This window comes from Blennius ocellaris (assembly GCF_963422515.1).
Source record: "Blennius ocellaris genome assembly, chromosome: 23".
Taxonomy (NCBI): Eukaryota; Metazoa; Chordata; class Actinopteri; order Blenniiformes; family Blenniidae; genus Blennius; species Blennius ocellaris.
The window spans coordinates 6,829,243-6,855,578 of NC_137672.1; the positions used below are offsets into that span (position 1 = coordinate 6,829,243).

At 41.6% G+C, this 26,336-nt stretch overlaps 1 protein-coding gene across 1 annotated transcript in view; it reads right to left on the reverse strand.

The window, feature by feature from the left end:
- The window catches only part of nrxn2b (neurexin 2b), a gene marked incomplete at its 3' end in the record, with an annotated part of 753,200 nt that overhangs the window by 558,193 nt on the left and 168,671 nt on the right, over positions 1-26,336 (reverse strand). Inside the window, exon 3 of the mRNA XM_080519167.1 lies at positions 17,561-17,578. Within this exon, the coding sequence (XP_080375293.1) occupies positions 17,561-17,578 (18 nt within the window). The remainder of the gene's footprint in view (positions 1-17,560; positions 17,579-26,336) is intronic.

Consider the following 26,336-nt stretch of genomic DNA (forward strand, 5'->3'; position numbering starts at 1 on the left):
CAATTACAGTAATAGATAGCACGGCGAACACTGTCTGCTTGCACTAAGCCACAGCTTATGGTCAAATCAAAATGCTCGTTATTAAAAAAAAACTCAACTATCAACTATGTAGAAACAATCGACTGAGTCAAGCAGCTCCATCACAGGGCCTCATCTGTTTGAGGTTTGAAAAATAAAGAATAAAAAGGAGACAAAAGTGAAGTGGAAGTTCTTTTAATGAAGCTTTGCACTGAGGATTGTGTGTGCAGAATAAGACACTATTGATTCAAGCCATGATTTAAAGTGAATAGAGGTACTCGTGCTCAGCCTTCAGCAGAGACGCTTCTCTTGTTCTGGCTCTCCACAGCTGACATTTCCTGATTATGATATACAATCATTTTAGTGCTGTACCTTCTCTTCTGAACTTATTCTGTTCTTCTTTTTTCTGAATCATCATCTCCCAGCTTGTTTTTTTTAATTATCATTAATAATTTTTTTTGCAAAATTTCAGACAAATCTGTGAAAGATTCCCATATTTTGGATAACTTCCTTCACTAAAATGTCGAACTCCCTTGATATCACATTGCATTTGGTTTGATTCCATGCCAGGTTTTAATGCAACTAACAAGGAAATGGAATGCTTTTCTCTCAGATAATTCTGTTGCAATTCTTAGTTGATCACAACGAAAATGCACCCAAATATAATTCAACACAATTTATCCCGAAGCTTAGTCCATCAGCTCCTGAGCTTGTTTGAGGCCTCATTTACATGACATAGTTTTTAATTAACAACACTTTGTTGTTTGTTTACATGACAATGGTAATAGGAGTCATTGAGAATGCAACTTTTTGAAAAAGAATCCTAAGGTGGAACTTTTTGAAAACCCTTTCACTCCGAGTAGACATGGGAACACAACTTTTCAGAAACACTGTCCATGTGCACCGCAGCTGGAGTAAATAGTCATTGTGCTCATGAGATGGAGAATAACAGCTGGGTTTACTATGATCTATGTGACGGCTATTGATCAGTGAGGAGTTTTGCTTTTGCTCGAGAAACTACGGTCTTGCTATTTGTCCGACGGTATGGAATTACTTGTACTTATCAACACATCCAGCTGTTGACCAAATGATCAGTATCATAATGGTATCAGCAACACTAGTTCCGGTATCAGATCTAAATAAATCAGTATTCATCGGTATTGTACTGTCTGAGATTTTGTTTGGCTGCACCTCGAGCCACCAGCGGAAGACGCTTTCCGCCCAAAACCGAACACTAAATTCCCAATGCGCCTCTCCTTCTGCAGAGGTTTTTTTTTTCCCGGACGGGGTCGGTGCAAACACCTGTCAGCGCTCGGCGCGACATCCGCTGCCTGCTTTTGTATTCCGGCCGAGGTCGAGAGTAAAATGGAGCCGTATCACTGTCGGAGGCTGTCAGCACTTTAATAACTGAGAGCTGGTCTGCTGCTCCTGGACGCTGACGGGAATGCAGATATTTTCCTTTTGTTTGCTTCGCTGTCCCACTCCGTCTGCTCCCCCCCCCCCCCCCCCCCCCCTCCCTTATCCGTCATTCTGCCAGTGCTGTCCTTTACTCATGCCATCCTTAGCCATGTCTCTCGCTCTCGCTCGCCCCCTCTCTCTACCTCTCTTGGCTGCACGTCTTTTAAGTCGACCTAATCTCACCACATCCGCCCTGTAATGCGTCTCATTATGAGTAGTGGGCCTGGCAATCAGAGTTATAAACCCTCTCTCTACACCAACAACCCCCCCGAGGAAGAGTGGGGTGGGGCGGTGGGGGTGTGTGAATTCAAGGCCACACACACACACACACACACACACACACACACACACACACACACCTGGTAATGTCATTGGAGAAATTCCTCATAAGTGGGGATTATGTCTCATAAGCACGGCCTTCATCCTTCGTACCCAAAATAAGGTGACATCCTGTTTCTCGAGCTGTGGGGGTTTAAGGCGTGAAAGTATAGATTAAAAAAAAAAAAAAAAAAAAAACCCAGTCAGCCAGTTTGGGGCTATTTCAAGTGTTGGAGAGGCTGTTAACTATGTGCACGTTTTAATTTAATTATCATGTCTGGTGTTCACAGTGCTCCATATGCCTCATCCTCCAAAGTGACAAAAGGTAAATAAAGCTTTCGGTATGTATGTGATGCGACTGTGTGTGTGTGTGTGTGTGCAGAGTTTCACTGTCATCGTCGGCGGGAGCTGGTGCTAATTATAAATCATGTGATCGAGAAGGAAATAATGTGGGGAACTAAGAAATAATGAGACAACTAGAGAGACAGAGGAGAATGTGAGACTGCTTGAGTGCAATAGATGTACAGGTTTGCTGGTTTAATGGCTAATTCAGTCACTTGATGTACGTGTTACAGTGGAGACGAGACATTCCACTGTCACCTATGAATCAAACATCAGCCAGACCAGTGCAAGTTAAAAAAAAACAAAAAACCTTTCAGTTTCAGGCTAACAAGTGTAGTACATAATAACTGAATCCTCCTGACAACTCTACAATCTTTCAAAAACTAAAAAAAACAACTCAAACTGAAACCTTGGATGACACTTTGCTCTGATCTTTGATTTTTTGGAATGTGAAATTATATTTTGAATTAAACCTAACCTTCGGCAGGCGAAGTGCAGGTATCTTGAGTTCAAGTTCACGAGTTACAGGAGGAGGGATTGTGACGTCTTGAACAGCTGTAGTGAAGAGGGAGCTGAGCTGCCCAAATAAAAGCTTTTTTTTTTTTTTTTTTTTTTTACCAATGAATCCACCTCCCCACGTTTATCTGTGCTCATAAACTTTGTGTCACTCTGTGGTGCAGTGAGGAGTTCAAGCGTGGAACCAGGGAAGACTCAAAGTGGAGATGTTCGTCCTCCTCATTGAGAAGAGACAGGTGGAGGTGGTTGATCTGATGAGGTCGCCTCCCTGTAGAGATCAACCAGGCATGTCCGACTGGGAGGAAGCCCTGAGGTCAGCCTGCGGCCCAGTGGACAGATTAAATATCTGGTTTAGTCTGGGAGCGGCGTGGAGTCTGCCACCTTCAGTCCAGGTGGAACAATGTGGGATTAAAGAGGGAGGGATGAATGGATGGAAGCCGGTGGCAAAGACTGCATATTGTATTTTCTGTCGCGTTATCCGGCATATTTTTATTGACATTGCTGACAGTTAATGAAGACGATCGGAGGTGTCAGCTGAATGGGACGCAAAGACGCAAAGGTGGACAACATGCTGCCAAATGGTGGACATTGACAGTAGTTAATTGTGAGGAGAATCTCTAGTATCTCTCCATGTAGAGGCAAAGAAATCATGTTTCATGGTACAAACTATTTAAATAGCAGTCCTGAAATCATCTAACAAAGTCATCATTCAGCCTTCACTCTTTCTGTCCCGGCTGTGTTCATGCTCAGGTCACGTAGCCAAGTTAACACAGTCAACAAGTCTCTCACACGGAGACTCACAATCAGACTTGCAGACAATTGAAATCAACGAGTCAATTGATTTGTGCTTGGTGATAAACCGTTGCAGGCATGAAGAGAACATGCAAAGTCAATACAGGAATGTTCCGACGTGGGTTTTTGTTGACGTGAGAGTGGGAATGCAATGAGTGCGAACACACAATGCGAGACACCGACGACACCGCCAATGAGAAGAGCTTCTTTATGGCACGAAAACAATGAACGAGCTGAGAGGAGAAACATAATGAAGGATGTAAGCACACATACAGGTTGTTTTTCTTTCAATCCCTGATTGAGTATTGATTGTTTTTCCACTTCATGTTTCAAACTCGAGTCCACCCCCTCTGCGGCACACATTTCTGTCTTCTTCTCCCCAATGGACTATAATATTGTGTAATCTGGCTTCAGATATGCCTCCATTTCAAATCCATGTCCAGATCTATTAGCGCAGTGAGCAAAACTCCTCTGTGTGTGTGTGAGCCGCAGGACCTGTCATGGATGCTGTTCTTTGTGTACGTACATGTACATACTATGTATGTAGCGCCGTGCCGTGCTCGGAGTGGGCGCCTGGCAGAGGATGACGCACTTTTGTGATGTGTTCCGTCCTCTGGAACAGATTGGATTTAATTGGTTGGTAGTTTCGCAGCCGCGTGCCCCCTTTTAACAAGCACAGCTATCAATCACCCGCGCCCAAACACACACACACACACACACACACACACGCACACACGCACACACGCACACACGCACACACGCACACACGCGTCTGGTTATAGTAAAAACTCAATCATCTCGGAGGCAGAATGCACTTCATCTCAGACTACACTCAATGAAGAACACCGAATTTTTTTGTGCGAGCAATTCATTCCAAATTGCAGGAGCACACTACACACACACACACACACACACACACACACACACACAGTAATATAAATTACAGTGTGCACGCCCCCCTCTCGCCCCTGCTCGCTAAGCTGGAAGCGGAGACGCTTGCAACATGAGTCCTATTGTGCTTGTGATGCCATAGATCACCCTTAGCCCGGCTGTGTCCCGACCCCAGAGAAAACCCCGTGTTCTTCACAGTGAGCAACGCTTCTCAGCACTGATAACACACCAAGTCTAGCAGGACAGCTTCCTCCCATCATTTATCACCTTGAAGAAGGAACCAGTTCATTGAAACACCACAGGACTACCAAACGTGGGTTGAGGCGGCAGAAGAATGAGAGGCGATATTCAAATGCAATTCAAACAGTTACTCAATTTAGCCTTGAAATAATGGGGGGGAAAATACATCCATCCTAAAATTATCAGACACAAATTCTCAATGTCTACCTCCCAAATCCACCTAACATTTGTTTTGCAATGTGACATGCCAAATATAGTTTTCTAGTTTTGTAGAATGTTTAGAGTTATTTTATGCAATTTTGCATGCAACATATTCTATTCTTAGAAAGTAACTCGTAAGGTTAAAGCACTGATCATTCTTCTATATTCCGTACTTGAGATGCATTGATGCCATTTTTTGAAAAGATGAGTACACATATGAGTACGAACCTTGGCCTACTTGCTTTTACCGAGTACTTATCAAATGTAATTTAGCCTAATTTGTACTCCATACGTAAGCCATAAGTGAACGCCGCTATGCGCACTTCCAACAGTCGTGAAGGTTCAAGTACATTACTGCATATACAGTATATCAGTATGATCTTAGTATCTTAGTAGTGAAAATTGAAGTGTAGTCTATAGTTTCCAACAAGGACCGGAGGATTGCAAGAGTACAGTTTTGGTGTCTATCCATTATGTTCCTCAAGGGGCTTTCACTGGACGACATCCTGCTGCCTGTCGTCTGTTCATCCAGCGAGAGATATAGTTAGATCGCTTCAGCGAGGGGGAACAGCTGTGATTATGTCTTCTTTTGTTTTTTTGCCACCGACATCCCAAACATCTACCCGACGAACACTCAAGACTCTTTGTGAGCCGGTGACGCTCAGGAACCAGGGGCCCATCAAAGTTAGCAGGTCCACTATGAAATAGCAGAGCAGTAATGCAGCAGCCGTCAACTAGACTCCTGGCTCCCGTACCGGTGGCTGTGGAGCTCTTTTGGGTCGGTTTATGGGATGAAATATAACAAAGATCCGGCTGCTGAGATGGTAGAATACAGAATTTTATTTTACTAAAGCCTACTGTGTGTTATCATAAGAGGTAATAGATGGGCCCTGCACTACTTCAAAAGTTTTTACTCAAAGTAGAACTTAAAAGTGCATCACCTCCTATAGAAAGTTGGAGCGAGAAGCCTGGATGTTAACTGACATTGTTTTTTGTCAGATTCAGATTTTTCTTTCCACTGATTACAAACTGATTTACAGAAGGTTGTTTGTTTGTTCTCTGTACCGCCACTGTGGCTCAACGTGGACGAACCAGGAAATGGATGAAGGTGACTTTGTATGCAACAATAAAACGATCTGCCCTCGGAAGCAAATCAATCATGTTGACATACTACTAATGTGTAACTTTTTGCACACACACAAAATAAAAAAAAATAAAAAAAATTACAAACAACTAGATTGGGTGAATGTCACTTGTGTTTAAAACCACGAGACATCCAACTCCAGCGATCATTTTAAAGGACCTGCAACATCGCTGGCCCCTCTCGCCAAGACAGGCTGCATGGGTTCCACGGATCGCCCAGACACAGCCATCAAACACAGCCCGCATGGGCAAAAGCAGCTCGCCATTTATCTCCGTTCTGAAAGACTCGCTTTGATATGCACTGAATTTTATGTCCATTTTTTTTTTTTTATCCAAAATGAAAAGATGTCATGCCAACACCAAAACTGCGCGAATAATGAGATTGCAAGCAGTGGGAGCTGGAGCCATCACAAAAGACCGAAAACTTGTTTGTATTTGAGAGCGTCTCCAAATGCCAGTTTACTGCGGGAAAAAAAAAGAAAAAAAAAAAAGGAAAATCATGAAAAGAACCAATATAATATTAAAAAAGAAAACAGTCTGTCAAAAAAACGACTTCAGAAGAGATTATCCAGACTTTAATCGTAAACAGAACACACACAGTTCTGCCGGTGGAGTCTACATATGGATCTTTCGTCTCGGCAGTGTATACATCACTCGTTTATGTACGGAGCTTTAGTTTCTGGCGTGCACGGCCTGGCAGGAAGCACATGCCGGTACGTGTGCTGGATGGCGTCCAGACAGGTTGATTCATGGGCCTCATCCCCCCTATTGGGTCCTCTATCGATCAGGTCGGCCGTGGGCTGCTGCTGACCGTGGCCTGGGAACCACAGAGCAGTTAGCATTAGCAAACCACGCTGCTGAAGAGGTGGGAAAGACGGGGGTGGATGCTGGGACTGGGGTGTTGACACTCTGGTGCATTCAAACACTGTGGGAAATCAAAAAGGGAAGCTCAAATGACACTGATGACGGGTGGGAGTGAGATGACGTGGGCCGGGATACGATTACGGATATCAGTCATGAAATAAGAATAAATGCCACGGAAGATGAATGACGCTGCAAGCAAATTAAGATCATGATGTACGATGAATCGAATAATAATCTAATTTTGACGTATGACAAGCATCATAAAGTGGATTGCCATTGAACATAGTGTATTTTCAGTTCTTTACAATGCTACTAGTGTTTCCCATTTTTTACTTGAGCCATTAATCAAGCCAGATGTTCAGAGTGATACACAGAGAAGAAAGTGACCCAACTTGAGTGTTCATTTTGCATTATTTCACTTCTTTTTTTTTCTTCTTCTTTATTTTTTGCGACACAGTCTCTTTTTATCTGTCAGTGATGCAGCTAAAGGGCCAAATAATTTGAAAAATATATATTTTACTTGCGTACGGGTCAGATCAAATCGCCGCCCGGCCCAACACAATCTGATACCAGGCTTACAGCTCAGGTTATGCAAGATAAAGGAGCGGGGTGAGTGTGCTTGTGAAGCAGGCAAATGTGCCGCAAGCTCACTGTCTGTCACCATGATGGACGATCTATCTGCATTGCTGTGCTTCTTTATGGGACTGCACATAAAATACACAAACATCCGCGTATCGACACAACCACAGTGCCAAGTTTATCGCTCGATAGACTTTCACAGAGCTTTCCCTGAATCCAACGTAATGACGTGTGCTTGAGAATGCCAAAAAGAAGTTATGGTATTACGGTATATGTTGGTAAGGTTCCACAAATGTTAAGATAGCCATGGAATTATAGCAGTTTCAGTTGTCGTTTTCTTTTTGTTGGTTTGAGAGCTACTTTGCATCCTACTGTCCTGTTGACTAAGGAGACAGTCAGCTTCAGCATTAACACTAACTCCGGTGTAATGAGGCAGAACGCCTTTTTAATCCTGAACTAACCTTGACAGCAACAAGAAAGATGTTAGACTCAAAGTCCAGTCGCTGTTATGCATTATCAGCCCTAAATAAATGTGCATTTCGACCTAAAACATTGGATTCTGAGTTGTGTTGTAAACTTCCATAGTCGACCTTAAGTCACAATGACTTCACACATTTTTGTTCAGGGTCCACGTACAGCTCAATTTCATCTTGAGTGGGCCGGACCAGTAAAATAGTGCCATAATTACCTGAAGAGTTAAACTTTTTAAAATGTTGTACAAACCAGGACACTGTGTAAAACTGCAGTTATCAATGCCTTACCTTATCCACTGCTCACAGGTAATGGTTGAGGAAATGTCAAATAATTGTGTTGTAGTGTCAATCAAACAGCAAATAATGTTGTTGAATGAATTCCAGTGAAGCTATTTTTTTTTTTTTAAAGCATAAACTGGTCGCATTCTGATGTGCAACATTCGTGTTTGAGGCTATACTGGGTTCTATTTCCATTAGTTGCTTCAAAGCATGTTGTATTTAGCCTTGCATTGTTTCATCATATTTCCTCCTGCAGAGCATGTTTATATAACTATATGCTTTAATTGGATCAATTTCCATTGCATCTCATTATACATTTGCACATGACGACGATTGAGATATCACATTTAAAGTTGGTTTACAGGAGACACAGGAGGAGTGATTTATACGTGGATTGTGATTGTCTTCACACTTAATGGGATTAAGTGTGAATGTCTTCACACTTAATGCCCTTAATAATATGTTTATTGGGTTGTTGCTGCAACACCTTCTCCTAAAAGACGTTTCAGCACTCTTCAACAGCCACGTCTCAGCTGAGGTACCATGAGGTCTCCCATCGCTTACTGAAGTGCTTTAACCTGCATTTGTCATAACTCTTAGCCTCAAACGTTACTATTTTTTGCATTGCTTTTCTTTTGTATCTCGTTCGTCAACACCGGATACGTGAAGCAACACGACAAAATCTTCCTCGGTGTCTTGATGCGCCGAGTCAATTTAGAGTTCGGAGGAGTGAATGGTCTGTTGCTGACTCTGCTTGTCATCGCCCCCTCATACCCACACCAGCACTGTCACAACCCCGAGGCAACGCAGGCTTGTGTGTGTGTGTGTCTGAGTGCATGAAAAATAAAAACAAGATGGACATTTTAGGGGGTTGGCGTGGAGGATGCACGCCAAGAGAAGTGCTTTCCTTCCTCTGCACAGGGGCACTCCAGGGCTTTCCAGTTAAAAGTTACATGGAGATTAAGTTGCTGCTCGAGTATGAGAGAAAAGTTAAAGTTCATATCATTTTGCTGTGTTTTTATTGAGAGAATTGATCCCCCCCCAAAAAAAAACTGCCTGCCACTTACAGCCTACTAATAAGTAATGGCCAATACTCTCAGCAGGATGCTGGAGCCTTCCAAACATGTACCTGATGAGACTCAATAAAACCACAAATCAAATTGACTCCAAAAAGCAGCAAGTATGAAGATAAAGTTGAGAAAGTAAATGGCCTTGATGCGTATATGAGTGATGGCAGTGATACTATATGCGGCTCTCAGTTTCAGCTGTTGGTAAAAAGCTGTGGCTACAAACGGATGCACCCTCTTAAGCGGTGGAGCTGCAGGGCTTTAAGGTCCATCGACAGCAACATCCTGGTCCTGTATGGACTCTGGAATCCAACAGCATCACTCTGCCCTTCTTATCCACACGCTAACACTTTTTTTTCTTAACACCCTTGTGATTATAATTCGAAAGATCGGAGTTACGTAATGCACCTGAACGCATAATCCACTTACTGGCAGCATGAAGCTTGTGAACCCATTCAAATCCATAAATTAGCCATTTTATAGTTCAAGCCATAGGGTTCAAAGTGCGTGAAGTGTGAAAAAAGTAGAAGCTTGTAGTCTAGACATTACTGTATACATTTATGTCTGTGTCTATGTGAGTTTTTTTTTGTCTCATATAAACAGAAGATGGCCTTTACTCATACGATGCATTAAATTTGATATTGACACATCAACTCACACACCAGTGGTGATGGCTGCCATGAAAACGTACTTGCACACCAACTGGAAGCAGATGGAAGTTTGGAGCATTTGGGTGTACAGGTAATCCTCACAGTTGGAAGACAGCATGGTAGATTTCCTTCAGTGTTCAAGATGTCGGACCTGATCCCACGTCAATGACGCTCCTGGCTCGCTTAAGAAAACACCGACACCCCTGTCATGAACTTAATCTGCTTTGCTTCCGCGGGAGATCTCAGATCACATTCAAGCTAATTAGCAAATGCAGGAAGTGCATCGCCTCTGCTGTGATCTCCGAATAAGATGGAAAGATAAAGTCACTTTTTTTCTCTTTTCCAAGAGTGATGGGAAATCAAATCTGAACGTCGGTGGTCTGTGCTACTTCTCTTTGATTTGTAGGATTAGAGCTATGGACGGCTCATCGCTGTCTTTACAATTACTCTGAGGCTAATGGAAACGGACGCCGTTAATCTTCACATGCTGGCACCAATGTACATCTTGGCGGCGCTCTCCGTCTCCTATTCCTAGCGCGTATAGCCCCGCGCCGCTCAGCTCAGTGTGCCGGGCTCGGCGATCACACACTATCAGCCCGCCATCATTTATAACAATCCGACGCAATTTCTCAGCAGTCAAGATATTACGGTTTAATTTATTCGTTTGAGACGGGACGAGGATGATGTATGATGGCGGCAGGTTTGAGCGATTGCAACGTCAGGGGTTTCTCCAGGAAACAAAAAAAAAAAAGGCCTAATATCAGTGGAGCGGTTACACAGTCACAATCTGCAGCAGAAACATTACACATGTCAGGATTTATGGTCATTAGTGTGTACAATAGTAGCTCCACAGTCAAGGCCTGTATCGTATTGAAGTTATGGTTTTTTTACTCAATGGGAACCAGGTCAAAGATTAAAGGTTTCAAGGGGAAGAGTTGTGCTTTTTTTTTTCTCTTCATTTGTGACAAAATACATCCACATCTTCGCCACAGGCTCATTTTGAGGTTTGAATAAAGTTCAAGTCAGGTTACATTTAGTGTGAGGTCAGGGTTAGAGATGGAGGCCTCTCAAGAAAAGAAAATCCACAAGTGACCAAAAAACATTCTTGCGGAATTGAAATGATTTTCCTCCATTTGCTTGTATTTTTTTTTTTTTTGTGCTTAAAAAAAAACCCATTTATGATTGCTTGGACAATCTCACTATGTCAGGGGTGTCAACTGGAGCATTTTAGTTCAGAGGTCACATACAGCCCAATGTGATCTCGAGTGAAAATAGTCAGGCAGGAATACGTGATGAAAATGTCTATATTTTCTGAAAGTCAAACAATTACGATGGAAAAAAATGACAATCTCAACATCAAGTCAAATTTAATGAAACATTCCTCTTTAAAGGACACGTGCTAAAAACTGGGGCATCATGAGTGTTTTTCCAAACGTACCCTGTCGGCTTTGAAGCTAATGCTAATGCTAATGCTAGTGTCAGTGCGAGTTTTCATGTCAGCATCACTGATGTTGTACTGCTACTTTTATGAAGCAGTTTCTTTGTTTTTTTGTGTTTTGTTTATTTTTTAAATCAGTGCTTTCTTTGAAATTGTTACCAGTTGCTTGGTGGTTTGGCTGGACTGGAGCCTCTGGACTAGTTTTGGGCCACAGACCTTATGTTTGACACCCTCCCTTACTAAACGTAATGTACGTGTCTGTAGGTTACTGTGTTGGTAAGGTTTGGTTAGATACAGCAAAAACATTCAGATGAATTGAGAAAATAATGTGATAATAATACATATTAATAATAATGTCTTATTATTAGTGTTCCTTATTATTATAATTTTTTTTTTTGAGGGTAAAACTCGAAGATTAGGTTTAACTAAGTTTATAGTATTAGGCAGTAGTTGCAGATGAGTTTAGAGTTAGTGAGCAGGACATTACTGTAAAAACAATGTACCCAGAAAGTGTGATTACACACTTTAACATAGAGAGGAAGGGGTTTGTGGTGTATAGAAATAATTGGACATCAGTTCAGTCACTAATCAATCGATAATTGCTTGTACAATTTTCTATTATGTACTATAAGTAACTGTGATATGTAATTATTTTTACGTATGTTACGTAGTTATCATGACGTAACATATAACAGGTGTGCTTTTGATGTTGTTGATATATTAATTGATATAACATATGGCTGAATATTTATATTAATCTGGTCTTAAATCCGAATAGGAATTATTCAAACGCCTATAAATATGTTCATATTATTACAGAAAAATCTACTTTCCAGATATATACAGGAGACAGGTACAATACGAATGCAAAATAGTTGAATGAAAAGGAAACAAGCTCATCAAAAAGGGGCTGTCAGGACAGCTGCGGGTACGAACAAGCTGACTGACAGCTTTTGAGCCAACACGTGTATTACAAGGGGAACATTTCCATAAGATGAAGAGGCGTTTTACAGTCAGTTGTAAACTTTTTTCACACCAATTAGATGAAGCTGTAGCATAACGGCAAGAAGCAGATCATAGTAGCTTCTTTTGTTTTGTTTTTTTTTTTTATGTCAGACTGTCTGAAACAGAATGAGGAGCTTTTGATTGGCATTATGTCTCAATGTCAATCATTTTCCACTCCATAAACCTCCGTATTCACGCATCCCTCCACATCTACCTCTCGCCGCTTCAGCCACTGCCACTGCCACTGCCAGGACACAGTGGAGCATAAAACAGCATAAATTGCTCCTCAAATGAAGCAAATGAGTGGCTATTTAATTGTAGTAAGTTAAACTGGTTCCCTGTGGTCGGTGGGGGGGGGAGGGGATGAGAGCCCACCGCCTTGAGTAGTAATTATCTCAGGTAGCTATCTCATTACCGTCCTCCTCTGGTATGTAAATGTGGCCACCGGCTCAGGTTTTATCGTGTGCGCCGCCTGTTTGTGTTGTGCTCTGCCAGTGCCGTGCTGTTTATCAGCGGACAGCGACGGGATCCTTAAGTACTGGTTGCATTTCCTGGGATAATGGAGTGTTTTTTATTGTCCGGACTCCACTGTAGTGGCTGTAGTATACGACTCATTCTGTCAAGTCGCGGCAATAAAACAGAATCCTGCTTCGCTTTGTCCATCGAAGGGATTTAATATTTGGAGAGCTGCTTTGAATTGGCTGGATTTTGAATAACACTTTGAGTCACTCCATCAAAACGTCTGAAGGTATATTACCTTTTGGCCGTTGTTCAAGTTTTGAAGTGCATTGAAATGGCCTACACTTATAAAAGGCATCTTTTTTTAGAATAGGTCTGTAATTTCTCCCCACAAACCTGTAATTACTCAAAGAATGATATTTAAAACAATATGAATATTGACATTAAAAGGTTATCTGAACAATTATGAATCTTTCATTGGGTTAAACCAAAGGAAATAAATCGAAGACAACGCCAGAGTCTTGTCAAGACTGTTTTTATGGTCACTCCCTGTTGTATGCATTGGTGCTAATTCAAGAAATATTTGTTGGATGCTTAATTAAGTCCTTATTTTATTATTGTTGTATTATTTATTATTTATTAAGTTGTTTTGTTGTCACGTTGTCTGGTATGAGAGCTCTGATTTCCTTTGCACGAGTATTGGATTGCAAGATTTGATTGATTCTTATCAAATTACGGTGAAGATAATTGCAACAAGCACGTCTTTTCCTATAATGAGCATTGTGTTTATCGTCGCTGTTTCTTTGCCCTTGTGTAAATCTCTTTCATTTTCAGCATAAAAACCGACTCTGCTAAACAACTTTTGATTAAAAAAAGAAGTGGTCTGTTTTTAAGTAATCTTCAATTTCTTGGAATTATTCATCACACTGAAATAATTATTTATAAATTGATTCCAGATTAAAAAGAGGAGAGGCACAATCCCTGAATATGTCATGATGTGTTGTGCACAATGTGAATGAAAAGTGAATTAGGAATGTGCATATGGAACATTATCACCTGTGACTTTGACAGATATGAAGCGTGAAGTCCTGCATCGTCTGACCCACTGAGCATCTCCTGCTCCCACATGCAACAAGCACAGTTCAATCCCCTGGCAGCCTCAGAGGAGGCTTCTGCTGGCTCTGAGCGGCCTGAGGTTGGCATTGGAGGGAGGGAGCGAGGGGAAAGAAAAGGCAGAGAGAGAGAGAGCGAGAGAGAGAGAGATGCTAATCATCTGATCTGTGGAGAAAAAAAGGCTTGTGAGAGACAGAGAGATGTCTCTGCTTCTGCCAAAGCCTTTTATTTTATTTTTTTTTGGAAGTCGGAATGAAATTCAGCAGTAAGATAAGGATCTCTGCTTGTAGTCTGCCTCGCTGCCTCAACATCTGAGGGACGGCAATTATCTCTGCTACTACCTGCCTCATGAGCCTGGCAGAGGAAGGAAGAGACAAGCGAAAAACAAACATACATTTTTTTTTTTTTTTTTTTTAAATCCCCCACTGCTGGCTGTCAAATTGTTTGACTGATGTGGAGATGGATGTGTGGTAAACCACCGACCGGACGTGTTCGCAAGCGTGTGTAGTCTGTGCAGCTTCATCCAGTTATACAGAAAGCTGATTAAATAGTGATGAATGAATAAACGGAGGTGGAAGAGTGAGGCAGCGAAGGACTCGAGATTAGAGAAGCAGACTTGAAATCTGAGGTCCGCAGGTTAAAATCCACACAGGTTACCGAGAAGAAGTTCTTGGTTTTCTGGCTTCATTGAGTTGTTTGTTTGTATCATGCATGAATAAATAAACCTCCATAGATGAAATGTCAGTGACGCTTCAGGGTTTGATTTGCTTCAGTTTTTTTTCTAAGCGTGAGGCTTCACAACTATTGGACCACCTGCATGCACTTCTAGAAATCAAATCTTAGGAAATGATCACAAAAAGTACATGTATGAGTTTATAATATAATATCTTTGTACTTGTGAGAGACATTTAGATTTTTTTTAGGCATATTAGATAACTAAAAGGCTCAGCTGTGTGTTTACTTTAAAATAAAAGTGATATATGTAACATATGTACAAGTACATATTAATGCAACAAGCACCGTTCCTTTGACATGTATTGCTGTTTTGTAAATGTTTTATATTGTTGCTTTAGTTCATATCATTTTTAGCACTTTACTTTGATTTCCTTATAATAATTTTTAATAAACAAATATTATTATTATTATTATTATTATTATTATTATTATCATGTACAAAGAAATTATATTTAAAAGGTGATTATAGAGCATCTTCCTCCCACTGACTATGGAACCCAGTGAGTCAGTAGGTAGTGCCACACAATGCCGACAGCCCAGCTGACGTTTCATCGCAGCATAACAATATTACAGCTTTGTGCCCATTATAAAGCCGGCCTAACTGAGAAAGACTCACCGAAAGAAGGAGCAGCTTATTAAATAGGAACCACACAGAAAAAGACAGAAGTGCATGATACTAACTGCCTTACAGCAGTAAAAATGTGTATAAAGGTTATTAATTCACATACAATATAATGTAAAAAAAAAGAAAGAAAAAAAAGCCTGTAATGTATTTTGGCTGGTGTGTCTTTGGGGAGAATGTGATTAAACTCCTACATCTGAACTTTGGTGCCACTGTTCTGGAACTGATGTATGCAGAGAGAAAATGTACAGCAATGAAATTATAAACATGAGTGCTTCAGAAACGGTGTGACGGCAGTTTCTTCTTAAACCAAAGCCACGTTGAACTGAGCAAGAATCACTTAGTATCTCCAAAGCAAAACTGAATTATCTCTTTCTTTTGTTTTTGTTTTTTTTTCTTTTTTTTTTGTGCCCGGTGGGTTTAATGAAGATGAAACTCAATTTGCACTGGCCCTCCCAGATCCATGTTTTAATTACTTTCTCTTCCTTCTTTTCTCTTGATCTTGACTCTGGCGGGTCGTTGTGAGGAGAGAGTAGGTGCTGTGTTTAAATGACCCCCCCCCCCCCCGGGTTTAAAACATGTCCCCCAACCAAAGCCTCTGGTCCCTACCCGGCACCGTTGTCACACAAAAAAATGCCACATTAGTATTCCGACAGTGTCAGACATCTCTGGGCCAAACACTCGCTGGACAAACCTTGACAGGCTGGCGCACACAAACATCTATTTATGTGTACAGATCAGGAGGCATGCTTGAATTAACACTGTGCAGAGCTCACAGGGGCAAAAATCCACACTGGAAACCTTTTCCCATCATCCCCGCAGGAGACAAAAAGTGTGTCTTTTTTTCTCATTACATGCACCACGTTCGGCTGTGCTGTAGATTACTACTGAAAGTTCATAATGCATCGTGGGTACCGCAGCGAGACAAAGCAAATTATTAGGAGGCGAGTGATAACACTGACACATCACTAAAGCCTGCCACAAAGCGCTGGGGGCAAGAGTTCCAGCTCCGGTTTTTCTACAGTTTGAGCGAGTTGTTGATACATCTCATTAGTCCGTCCATTGCTACTTGGATACCCCGGATCTTTCCTTGCTCGTGCCTTCAACCCCCACCGACGCTGAGTAATAAGCTGATAGAACGCGTCAGCAGATTCAGCGGTTTTGATACATTTCCCTGTAGTTAATGGTACTTTAGACCTCAATACAAACAATACTACGCTAAAGATGAACGCAAGGGTTGTTTTGAAAGTCACAAGAAAGCGACCCTATAATGGTGAGAATAGGGAAGGTGCTCAAGAGGCAGAGGAAGGAAGAATGAACGAATGAGACCTTCAGCTGAAGTCTTTCTCTGAACTCCCGAAGACCCTGGAGGGTGGAGCGACACCAACATGATGGTCTGTCTCAAACAAGCCTCCATCCCTTGGTTTGCTCGGCGGATAGTTACATTTCAGCAACTTGCAATACTTGCAAAGTGGATATTTCATCAAAGGGAGGACATCGTATCAATATGCAAAGAAACATTAGCACATACACACTCACAACAGAGATAACTGAATGAATATTGTATTTTCAATCTGCTCGGGAGTGAATCTGAATCCATCAACGTTGTCGGCCTCCGTAGACCTCGCTGTGAGTTTGTAAGGTCATGGAACGTCTAAACCGAACAAAGTTGTATGAGTTCTGTGTGTATGTGTGAATGTGTGAAGGTTTGCACAGGTAAAACACAGCAGTCAGGTGTGCACCCCTGGCTGACTATGCTAACAGTTGGGTAAGAGGGCGAAGAATTAATTGAATGACTTGATGTGAAGTACGGAGGGAAGTGAGGAACTGTGTGTGATGTGTATGTGTGTGTGTTGCCTGCGCGCCGCAGGGTGTGTGTGAGGGTGTGCACGAGTGTGCGTGTGTGCATGTGTGCCGCTGCCCTGTTACTGACGGCGTTGCCCCGTCACAATGATAATCGACATGTTTCTCCTCCTTTTTTCTAAATGAGAATCGATAAAGAACCAAATCGCACACACTTAAATGGAATCTGAATCTTAAAAACCGTATCAATTCCTATTTCTACTTGCTAGTAATCATTGTAAACTTTGAAACTTGCATTAACATCGGAATTAAATTTGGTTTCTGATCAAATTGGCCAAATCCAAGCGAAGAATCATTGAACAAAAGCCTGCTGGAAATCACCCTCCTTCCCAATGCAAGGCAAAAGTGAAAAGCTGCAATGCGTCGAGGGCAAGTGAAAACCTGTAACATCAGCAAGGACTCCAACTTAACAAGTTTCACCTTGTTTCATACCAAATTCACACGAGCTGGGAAAAAGAAGGCCATGTGAGAGAAATAAAAGAAGTCGGACTTACCGACTTGAGAGGAGTCACCTGGGAGAGAGGAAACAGACAGAGACAAAAGAAGAAGCTGGATAAGTTAAACGATCAAAGCAACATGTCACCTTTTCTGCACAAAAGCAAGACATCCATGACAAAATGACACGAGTGGAGGAGAGAAACAGCAATTAACATGAGGTTTATACACGAAAGCTGCTCCACAAATGAGCCTCAACATCGAACTGCTCGTCTCTATTGGGGGGAAAAACAAGGATTTTCATTTGGCAGATTTCTTCATAAAACAAGTCGTAAAGGTCAAAAAGGATCATTTTGGGCCAAAGCTGGCTTCTTGGCACTCGTTCGTCTGTAAATAACTGATCGCGGAAGTCAAACTCATTAAAAAATCCTGCATAGTTCATAAAAAAATAAAAAATAAACATCCAATACATCATTTTACAGCAATTATCATTTTACAAAATGTCTCTGCATGCAGGAACAAGATATTGTGGAATCTTTTAATGGAGAGACTCCAACAGTCACCTTGAGTCTGTATGATCAATAATGCCCAGAAAAGACTTGACCATTTCATTAATGTGTTCAACCACACATGTCAAACGATGCCTTTATGTGACATATCTCCATGCCACATGGGTTTTGTTACAAAGCTTTATTTCACCACATTGGCTGCACAGTCTGTCGCATGCACACTACCTGCAAAGCCAAGAAAAAAGTATGGACATAATGCAAGTCATCCCCATATATGTACCAGGACTGATGTCACGGAGCTGTGTCGTGTTGTGATCATAACTATACACATCTGCCATTTGTAAGAAAATAAACTGTGTGAAAAAACCGTGAAAATACTCCGCGATTTGTAGTGTAATTCAGAGAGGATATACAGGGGGTGATCCATCCAAGATGGCCGCCATGCTAAAGCATCAGCTCCAATGAGGCATCTACTTAAATGTCGGTGAGGTCTGTTGTCCATGTATTCATCAGCCCAGTGGCGCCCAGCTCTTTCAGTATGACTGTCCAATCGCAGAAAAGCTTCACCACTTTGGTGTCATTAAACACACAGCAGCCATGAATTTCTCGCACATACCGAACCAGCCCCTCACTGCACCATTCAACAGACAAGTAGACAGCGAAGATGAAAGTTACACATGGAAGGAAAAAGATATAATACTAATCTTAACCAGCAGCATGTGGTTGGATCCTGTCCAGTGCTGAAAAGATGACGCCCAAAGAAGCACATGCATTATTTCTATATGCAGCATTGATCTGCACTCTAAGGTCAAAATTCCAATTAAACATTACAGCCGCTACATCGGTGAGCAGGTAATGAGTGTTACCGCGAGTATACAGTAAGTGTTTAGATCAATACAGCAGGGAACACACGTCAAAATAACTGGTGAGAGGCCATACATATTATTCAAAACAACAGAGACTCAGATGCACACGACAGGTCAATTATCTGCCTCAAACACATGCTCCAGTTGATTTTCACAGCAGTTTTATAGTTTTTTTTTTTCATGTGGAATGATGGCAAATGTAAATCCTCAAAGAAAATAAGCAGGGATTTGTTTTTTATTACTAAAATCACATCACTAAACCTGTGAGTCACTCTGTGATAAAAATGTTTCATGTTATAATGTGAGAACTTCCACAACACACTGTATTTTGTGTGTCCGTTTACATGACAATGGTGTTTGGAGTCACTGAAAACGCAACTTTTTTGAAAATTGCTCCCAAGGAGGAACTTCTCAGAGACGCTCAGACTCCGTCTCCACGGAAACGGAGGGAAAATGCAACACATGTGCGAGTAGAGTGGCATGACTGCCAGTCCATATTTATATTGTTTATAATGTGTCTGGGTGAGTTTCAAAAACACCCACCAGTGACCCAACATGATCATTACCTAATTGTATCATTTTCCAAACATTGCCATGTAAATGCAGAACTCAAAAATTATCAAAGCCTAAATTTACTCTGGATTTCTCTTTTGATAAACCTTGTTAGAGGATTTTCCAATAATGATCAAGAATAGAATAATATAACAAGAAAAGTAGAAATACATGGTTATTTTGTGCAATATACAACCTGTAAAAGTAAATTCAAAGCAAATGCATATCCTCAAGTGACAGTGTTGTCTTGATATGTGGTTTTATACTTTTAACTGTATGATGCAAGTATGTTTAATTTTGTTGTATGATACAATAACAATAAGGAAACTATCTAAACTCCCAGTTTTAAAGTCATATTCTATTGGCTCCAATCGGTTCCGTATCAGAATAGTGTTAATATTTATTCATTATTGTTTTCATTGTGATATTTCAATATTGGTATCCCATCAGGTCCTACTATATTTCCACTGTATCGAGACATTTCGCTTCGAAATGTTTTCATGGCAATCAATGCAAAAATCAAGTTTGCTCACAAACTTATTTAAAATGCAAATTGGAGGGAGAGAGCGATGAGTTGCACTCCGGCCCACTCAGCTGCTGGTCGGTGTTTCCTTCGCAAAGTGCCAGCTCAAGACAAAGTGGCCCAGGATAGGCTGTCATCCACACTGGCAAGAGGGTGACTCTTCTGTGTCTGGTGGCGAGGAGAAGCCTCTTCAGTCCCAACACATGGAGGGGAGCAACAGTCCCAGCCAGAACAGATGGAGCGTGTTGCAGGGGGGGGGTTCTTTGCCTTGATCTCGAGGTCTGGGCACGGGAGCAGAGACGGGGCTTAAGCGCCGGCGTTAGTGGATGAAGGCGACCTCAGGAAAACATGCCAGAGGAATGCACTCAATCAATACCCCCCAGTCTCCAAGGCTTTGTTTGTTAATATCCTGGATCCTGACACCGGTGCCTCGGCTGCCCGGGCTTTCCTCCCGCACACGGCGTCCGCCCGGCGACAGGAAGGAGTGACGAAGCCGGCGCGCCAGACGGCAAACACAGCCAAGTGGCGCAAATGAAAAGATAGTTTTATGAATGTAGCTCGTCTATCATGCCTTTCCACTTCTTTCCGTGGCCAGAGCGAGCGCAGCGCGAGAGAAATAAAGACGGTACATGTGGCCACGTAATAGCATGTCAAGGCAGCTGTGTACAAATATAAAGTTATGGCAGCCATCTTCACAGAGTGGGACACGCAGAAGGAGGAGGAGGGGGGGGGGGGGGGGGGGGTGTTAGCGTGGCTTTTGTGAGAATATATCATTCCTTGGAGCTGATAGCACCCAGGGGCAGAGCTATAAAGTCTCTAGTGACCCCTGCAGTATAGTAAATAACCCCATCTGGATGGCAGGCAACAGCATGGTGCTCGTGAAAGGATTTCATGAGGAAAACACAGCGAGGCCGTAGCTGGTGAGCTGGAGCCGCTGTCTCCGCACACTCTTTGCACTGCATGATACCCTTCGTTACACCGAACAATGCATGGGACTTCTTTTGTGGCCACAGTGCCATCAGTGAAAGAACGCAAGTTGGGAAGTGACTGCTGACCACCCCCTTATGATATTTTTTTTCTTGTCTATTTTTTTTTTCTTTTCCCCAGCAACTGAGTCTGTAAGCTGAAAAGCAGTGACCCCTGTCTGCTGTCGATTTACTTTCCATTTCTTAGCATACGCTCTTCGCCACGCTCTCTCTCTTTCTCCCCCTCTCTCTCACTCCGAGCGCCGCTTAGCTGTCAAAGCTTTCATGCTCGTGAGTGTGGAGCGAGAGAGAGGACTGTCTGAGGAAAACACAGCGTGCCGTCTGAAGGAGAATAACAACAAGGAAACGAGATGTGACTGAGATTAGCAAACCCTGCTACTCCACATCTGAGCTTCCCCATGATAAAAGGCAAAAAAAACAGAGATAAATATAAGCACTTAAGAGGAAAAGACGGCTGAAATTAGTGTGCTGTAACTATGAGACGGCAGAATAATAAAGATCAACATATGGTTGGGCACCTTGAACAACTCTTTGCTTTCTTGACTGTATTAATGGCGTTTAACATGAGCTACAACATAAAGAGGATGAGATGTGTGGATGCGGGTATGGTATGGACTATGGAGGAACTATGAATAAATTGGGGTTTTCATATTTCATGGTCAGTCACAAGCTTCATCGGCACAGCGTTTGAGCATCAAAAACAGTCAGACTTAAGGTGACGAAAAGCAATAAAGCCAACCATGACCTTGGATAATGAAGCCATTGAAGACGTCTATCTCGGCATGAGTTCTACTGACGGTGGCTCTGAAAAAGTGGACAGGGAAGGGTCGGTGAAGCTACTATTCTAAGACCAACGTGGATATCACATGTTGAGATATGGAGGGGTACCAAAAATCTCACAACTGTTTGTTCATCAGTACCAGAGTTCAGTTCTTGGGATCTTATGGCCAGTGGTAATCCGTAATAAAGATCTATTGGAGATGACCATCCAGGAAAACGCAGGACTGTCAGACAAGACAAATGTTATCATGGAGCCCGAAGGGCAAAAGGAAACCTAAATCACCCAGAGAGAGCTGGAAACCATGGACGGAACAGAAACTCCATCAGACTCTGTCACACTGGTATAAGATCGCTCCAAATCATTGGAACTGGAAGTTTGAATATATTTGTGAGTGTCTCAGGAGTGATTAGGATGGTTCATTTGGATTGATGTTTTTTGAGGTTCATTAAAACGGATATTTTCAATCAACTATATTTGTCAAAAATAAAACTGAATCCAGACCACACTTGTAACAGGTACAATATTTCAAATGTTTGGATTTCAAATTGAAACCATTTCAGCTATTCCACACAAACAAATTATTCACATTGCTCAATGAATTGGCAGCAGGCAATGACATATTTGAAGGAGAAAAAACAGGAATTCTGGCATTTAATCACTTGTAAAAAAAAAAAAAAAAGTTTAGAGATAATGAGATAAACCCAACTGATTGTATGAAAACATGCGTGATAAACAGATATCCATGGACCTTTTTTCACATTATTATTGTACTGAGATTTTTTAAACTGTGTCCTACTTTTTCTGGCAATGTCTTATTTGTAAAAAAGATAAATAAATAAATCCATAAATTTAACAGTCATCTTATTAGTGTATTTAACTTCCTTTTATACATACATACATAATTTTAATCTGATTTGCATATTCAACATTTAGTATTAAATAGTAAATATGCCTATTTTCATTTTGTATTTGCTATAATGGTTCTAAGAGTAACAAAAATAGGAATCTGGAATAGCTAAACATATTAACACATGTTCCATAAACGCAAAGAGGCTTTACAGACTCTGGATCAGACCTGGAACCTGGTCATTGTTTACATATTGAAGGCTGCTGCTTTTTAATGTTCATGCGTCCCTGCCAGCCTGAGGCTTCACTTTAATGAGGGACCCACTGTTTTAAGTCATTAAAGAGCAAAATATCATACAGAAAAGTAACAGTGTGCCTTGGTGTGATGCAGTTCAGCTAATTATCCTGCTGTTAGTCAGCTTTACGATGCTTGGCCTGGTCATCCTCGGCGACATTAAGTGTGCTCTAATGTGCTTCTGCAATGATCTCAAAAGATATGTGTTGATGGGTTCACTTCCCCGAAACTGCTCCTCCACATTGGGAAATCACTTGGTGCAAATTGTACGACTTTATGCATCCTGAAACATGGCGGACAATGCCGAAAAATTGGTTCATGCTTTGAGTATTAGGAGAGGTTCTGCAAATTAATCTATGGTCTAAACACATTTTGTCACTTGCACTTGGAATGGATCAACTTAATTCAAATACTTCAGTCTGTTTTTTGGTAAATGTTTAGGGAACGCATCACCAAGGCTTCTGTGCATTAACTACTTCTTTGTAATTCTCACACAACAGTGCTAAGGAATGTCCATTATCATTGTTTGGTAAAGCCAAGTCGTGACTGAGGCTACATTCACACTGGAGGTTTGCAGATTTCTTGCTAAGATTCAGTTTCTTTGCGTGATAGTTCATACAGCATTTTAAATACAACCTCCATCAGACAACAGTGTGAATGTCATCCGACCCCAGAGTGACCTGCATTTGCAGAAGGCGTAACGTCACGCCGAGCACGCTGTTTGCAGGAGTAAATATGGATGACACAATTCTCAACGCCAGGGTTGCCAGATGTGACTGTTTCCAGCCCTAAAAAATGTAAAAACCTTTACATCTCAATAAAAAAACTGCCCAAATCTCAACCTCTAGAAATCATGTTAAAACTGTAAAGCTATTATTATGTGTATTAAAAAAAAAAAAAGAAAAAAGGAAAAAGAAAAACCTGTAAGCACAGAACTGCACTAAATAAACAAAGTGAAAATGTAAGAGAATTTGGCTCCCCCATCTGGGGGAGACTTGCCCAATCTGGCAACACTGGTTAGTGTGCAGATCCATTTTGAAATGGTTTTGCAATAGGAGCTGACAAAATCTAGACAAAACGACGATGGGCAGAAGAAGGAAATTGAGATAAAAACAGAGCTAAGCGTTTAATATGTTGGTGGTGTTGCTTCCTCTAGATCAGATGCATGACTCAGTCTCACGTGAATTATGTCCAAGTTGCAAGTTCAGAAGGCTTTAAAAGACATCAGAATTAGTAACATATACGATCGACGCCTGGGTCTGCTGTGCAAGAATTGGAATTTTAACGTTGAGACGACCACAGAGCAGATTGAATATAAGGAATTGTGTCGTGTTTTCCTTCAGTGTGAACGTAACTTAAGTGTGGCCTTCACGGCAGATGTTCGACAAATCTAAGTGGAAACATTGAAAACTTCCAAATGCATCACATTCATATGAGCTCCGTTCAGGGTCTGGTACTCAGCAAAATTATTCAAGGTAGAGGTATAAATAAATTGTATGTACTTCACTTCATAACAGCACCACTGTAGAATCTCACATGCCACTTATAGAGGAGTTGGAAAAAAGGTGGTGATGTGTGACAAAAAGCTCAATGAGGTGAGGTGTGAGCAAACCTTAGGTACAACCAGTAAAATAAGATTTAAACAACGTGTGATTGTGATGTACAACAAACAGACGAAACATGTCCGGATGCGCGACATCCCTCACTAAAAAAAGATCGGTGATGACTTTGATCGACAAGTAGCTCAACTGTAGATTGAAAGGCGTTACAAAGGCATTAAGAATTCAGCGGTCCACCTTGACACAGACTGTCTGTGAATGTAGATCACTTAGTACCGTGGCTACTGCTGCCAGAAGTGGGCAGCCAGCCAAAAAGACTCTGAAGGAACAACAGAATGCTCAGTGAGGTGAAGAAGAAGGCTAAAGTCACAGCTAAGGGCTATTATACCTCAGCAAATTGAACAGGCACAGTGTTATAGTAGTATATTACAGAGTAGGTTGTCTGTGATGTACTGCCACTAAATAGAACTACTGCAGGAAGAAAATGCAGCATTATGTAATGTCAAAAACACAGTATTTGGTGCTTTTACTCAGAGTTTTCAAACTATCCTCCAAGTTAATGTCAGTACATGCTGCACCGGATGACTTCAAAAATAGAAAATGTACATTTTGGAGAGATTAAATCAGAGTCCAGACCTGTGGGAGGAGTTCACAGAAACTTTCACAGATACTGTATATAAGTATATAGCTAAACTGGTGGTGTTCTGTTGAATACAGTTCTCATCCTTTCTCTTTTTCCCATGGAGCTCTCCAAAACTGCCTGACCTGCCTGACTGCAGAGAGAGAAAACATGGATGGGCACACACACCGTCATGAACATGCAGGAGCCGCTAAAATAAAGGCAAGAAGCAATTTTCCAGGTCTTCTCTAAGTGTTAAGACTCTTAATCAAGTTCTCTTTCTTCCAGGTTGGAAACTACTGGTCCAGCTAATGGAAATGTTTGAGCTTTATTTGAGCACAAACAGATTTCAGCAGGAAGTAATTTGAGGAATAAATCTCCTTGAATGTTTAATGGTTGTGTTCAGTGAATACATGAAATGTCAATAGCTCCTGAAGTCTGTAATTGTGAGTTTGATGGAGATCAGATCGCAAAACGGAGGATATAAATGCGTTTCTTGTTAATGTACAACGTGTTTACACAGATACACGTTGATGACAGAAGCAACTGGTTCATCAGAAAATGGTGAGAAAATGTAAAATTACTACAATGAATGGAAAACATATTGTAAAATTAAAAGCGTTATCGAGGTTAAAAACCAGTGTCACTATTGTTGCTTTACAACTGCGCCCATGACTAAACAATGTCACTTGTGTTTTCAGAGCTGCTGCTTCGAAACACGTGAAAACAGACGGTGGGTGGGAGGCGGCAACGTAAACAAGGAATTTGCTGCAACACTCTCACCCAGCATAACTTCTGCTTCAAGTGTTTCACAGTAAATATTTCATCTCGCCACCCTGCCATTGTCCCATGACAAAAGAAACAGCAGCACTCCTTCCTGGCGAGGCACCGTGCAATGTGAGTTCTACTATAAAAAGTCAGACAAGACCGTGTCGGTGGCACCGACACGGTAATGGACTCCCTGCCTGTGGTTTGGCAAAGTATGGAAATACGAACGATGATTGTACATTTTCTAAAACCCCAAGAGACTGTGGGCAAAAATCTATAAGGCGTACTCTCTCGCTGAGGTGACATCCCTACTGCTGGAATTACTTTGTGCTTATTTTCTACAACATTGAACAAACAAGGGAAAAAAAATCCTGGCGCTCTGCCTTGATCAGGGTCCTATTACCAGTGGCTTTCACCTAATGAGCTAAATAGATAGAAACAGTTGGCCATTCACTCCAGTGTGCTCCTCTACAAGGAATAAAACGGCCTGAAATCCGATTTTGAGAGGTTCACAGACAGTGACCACCTGTG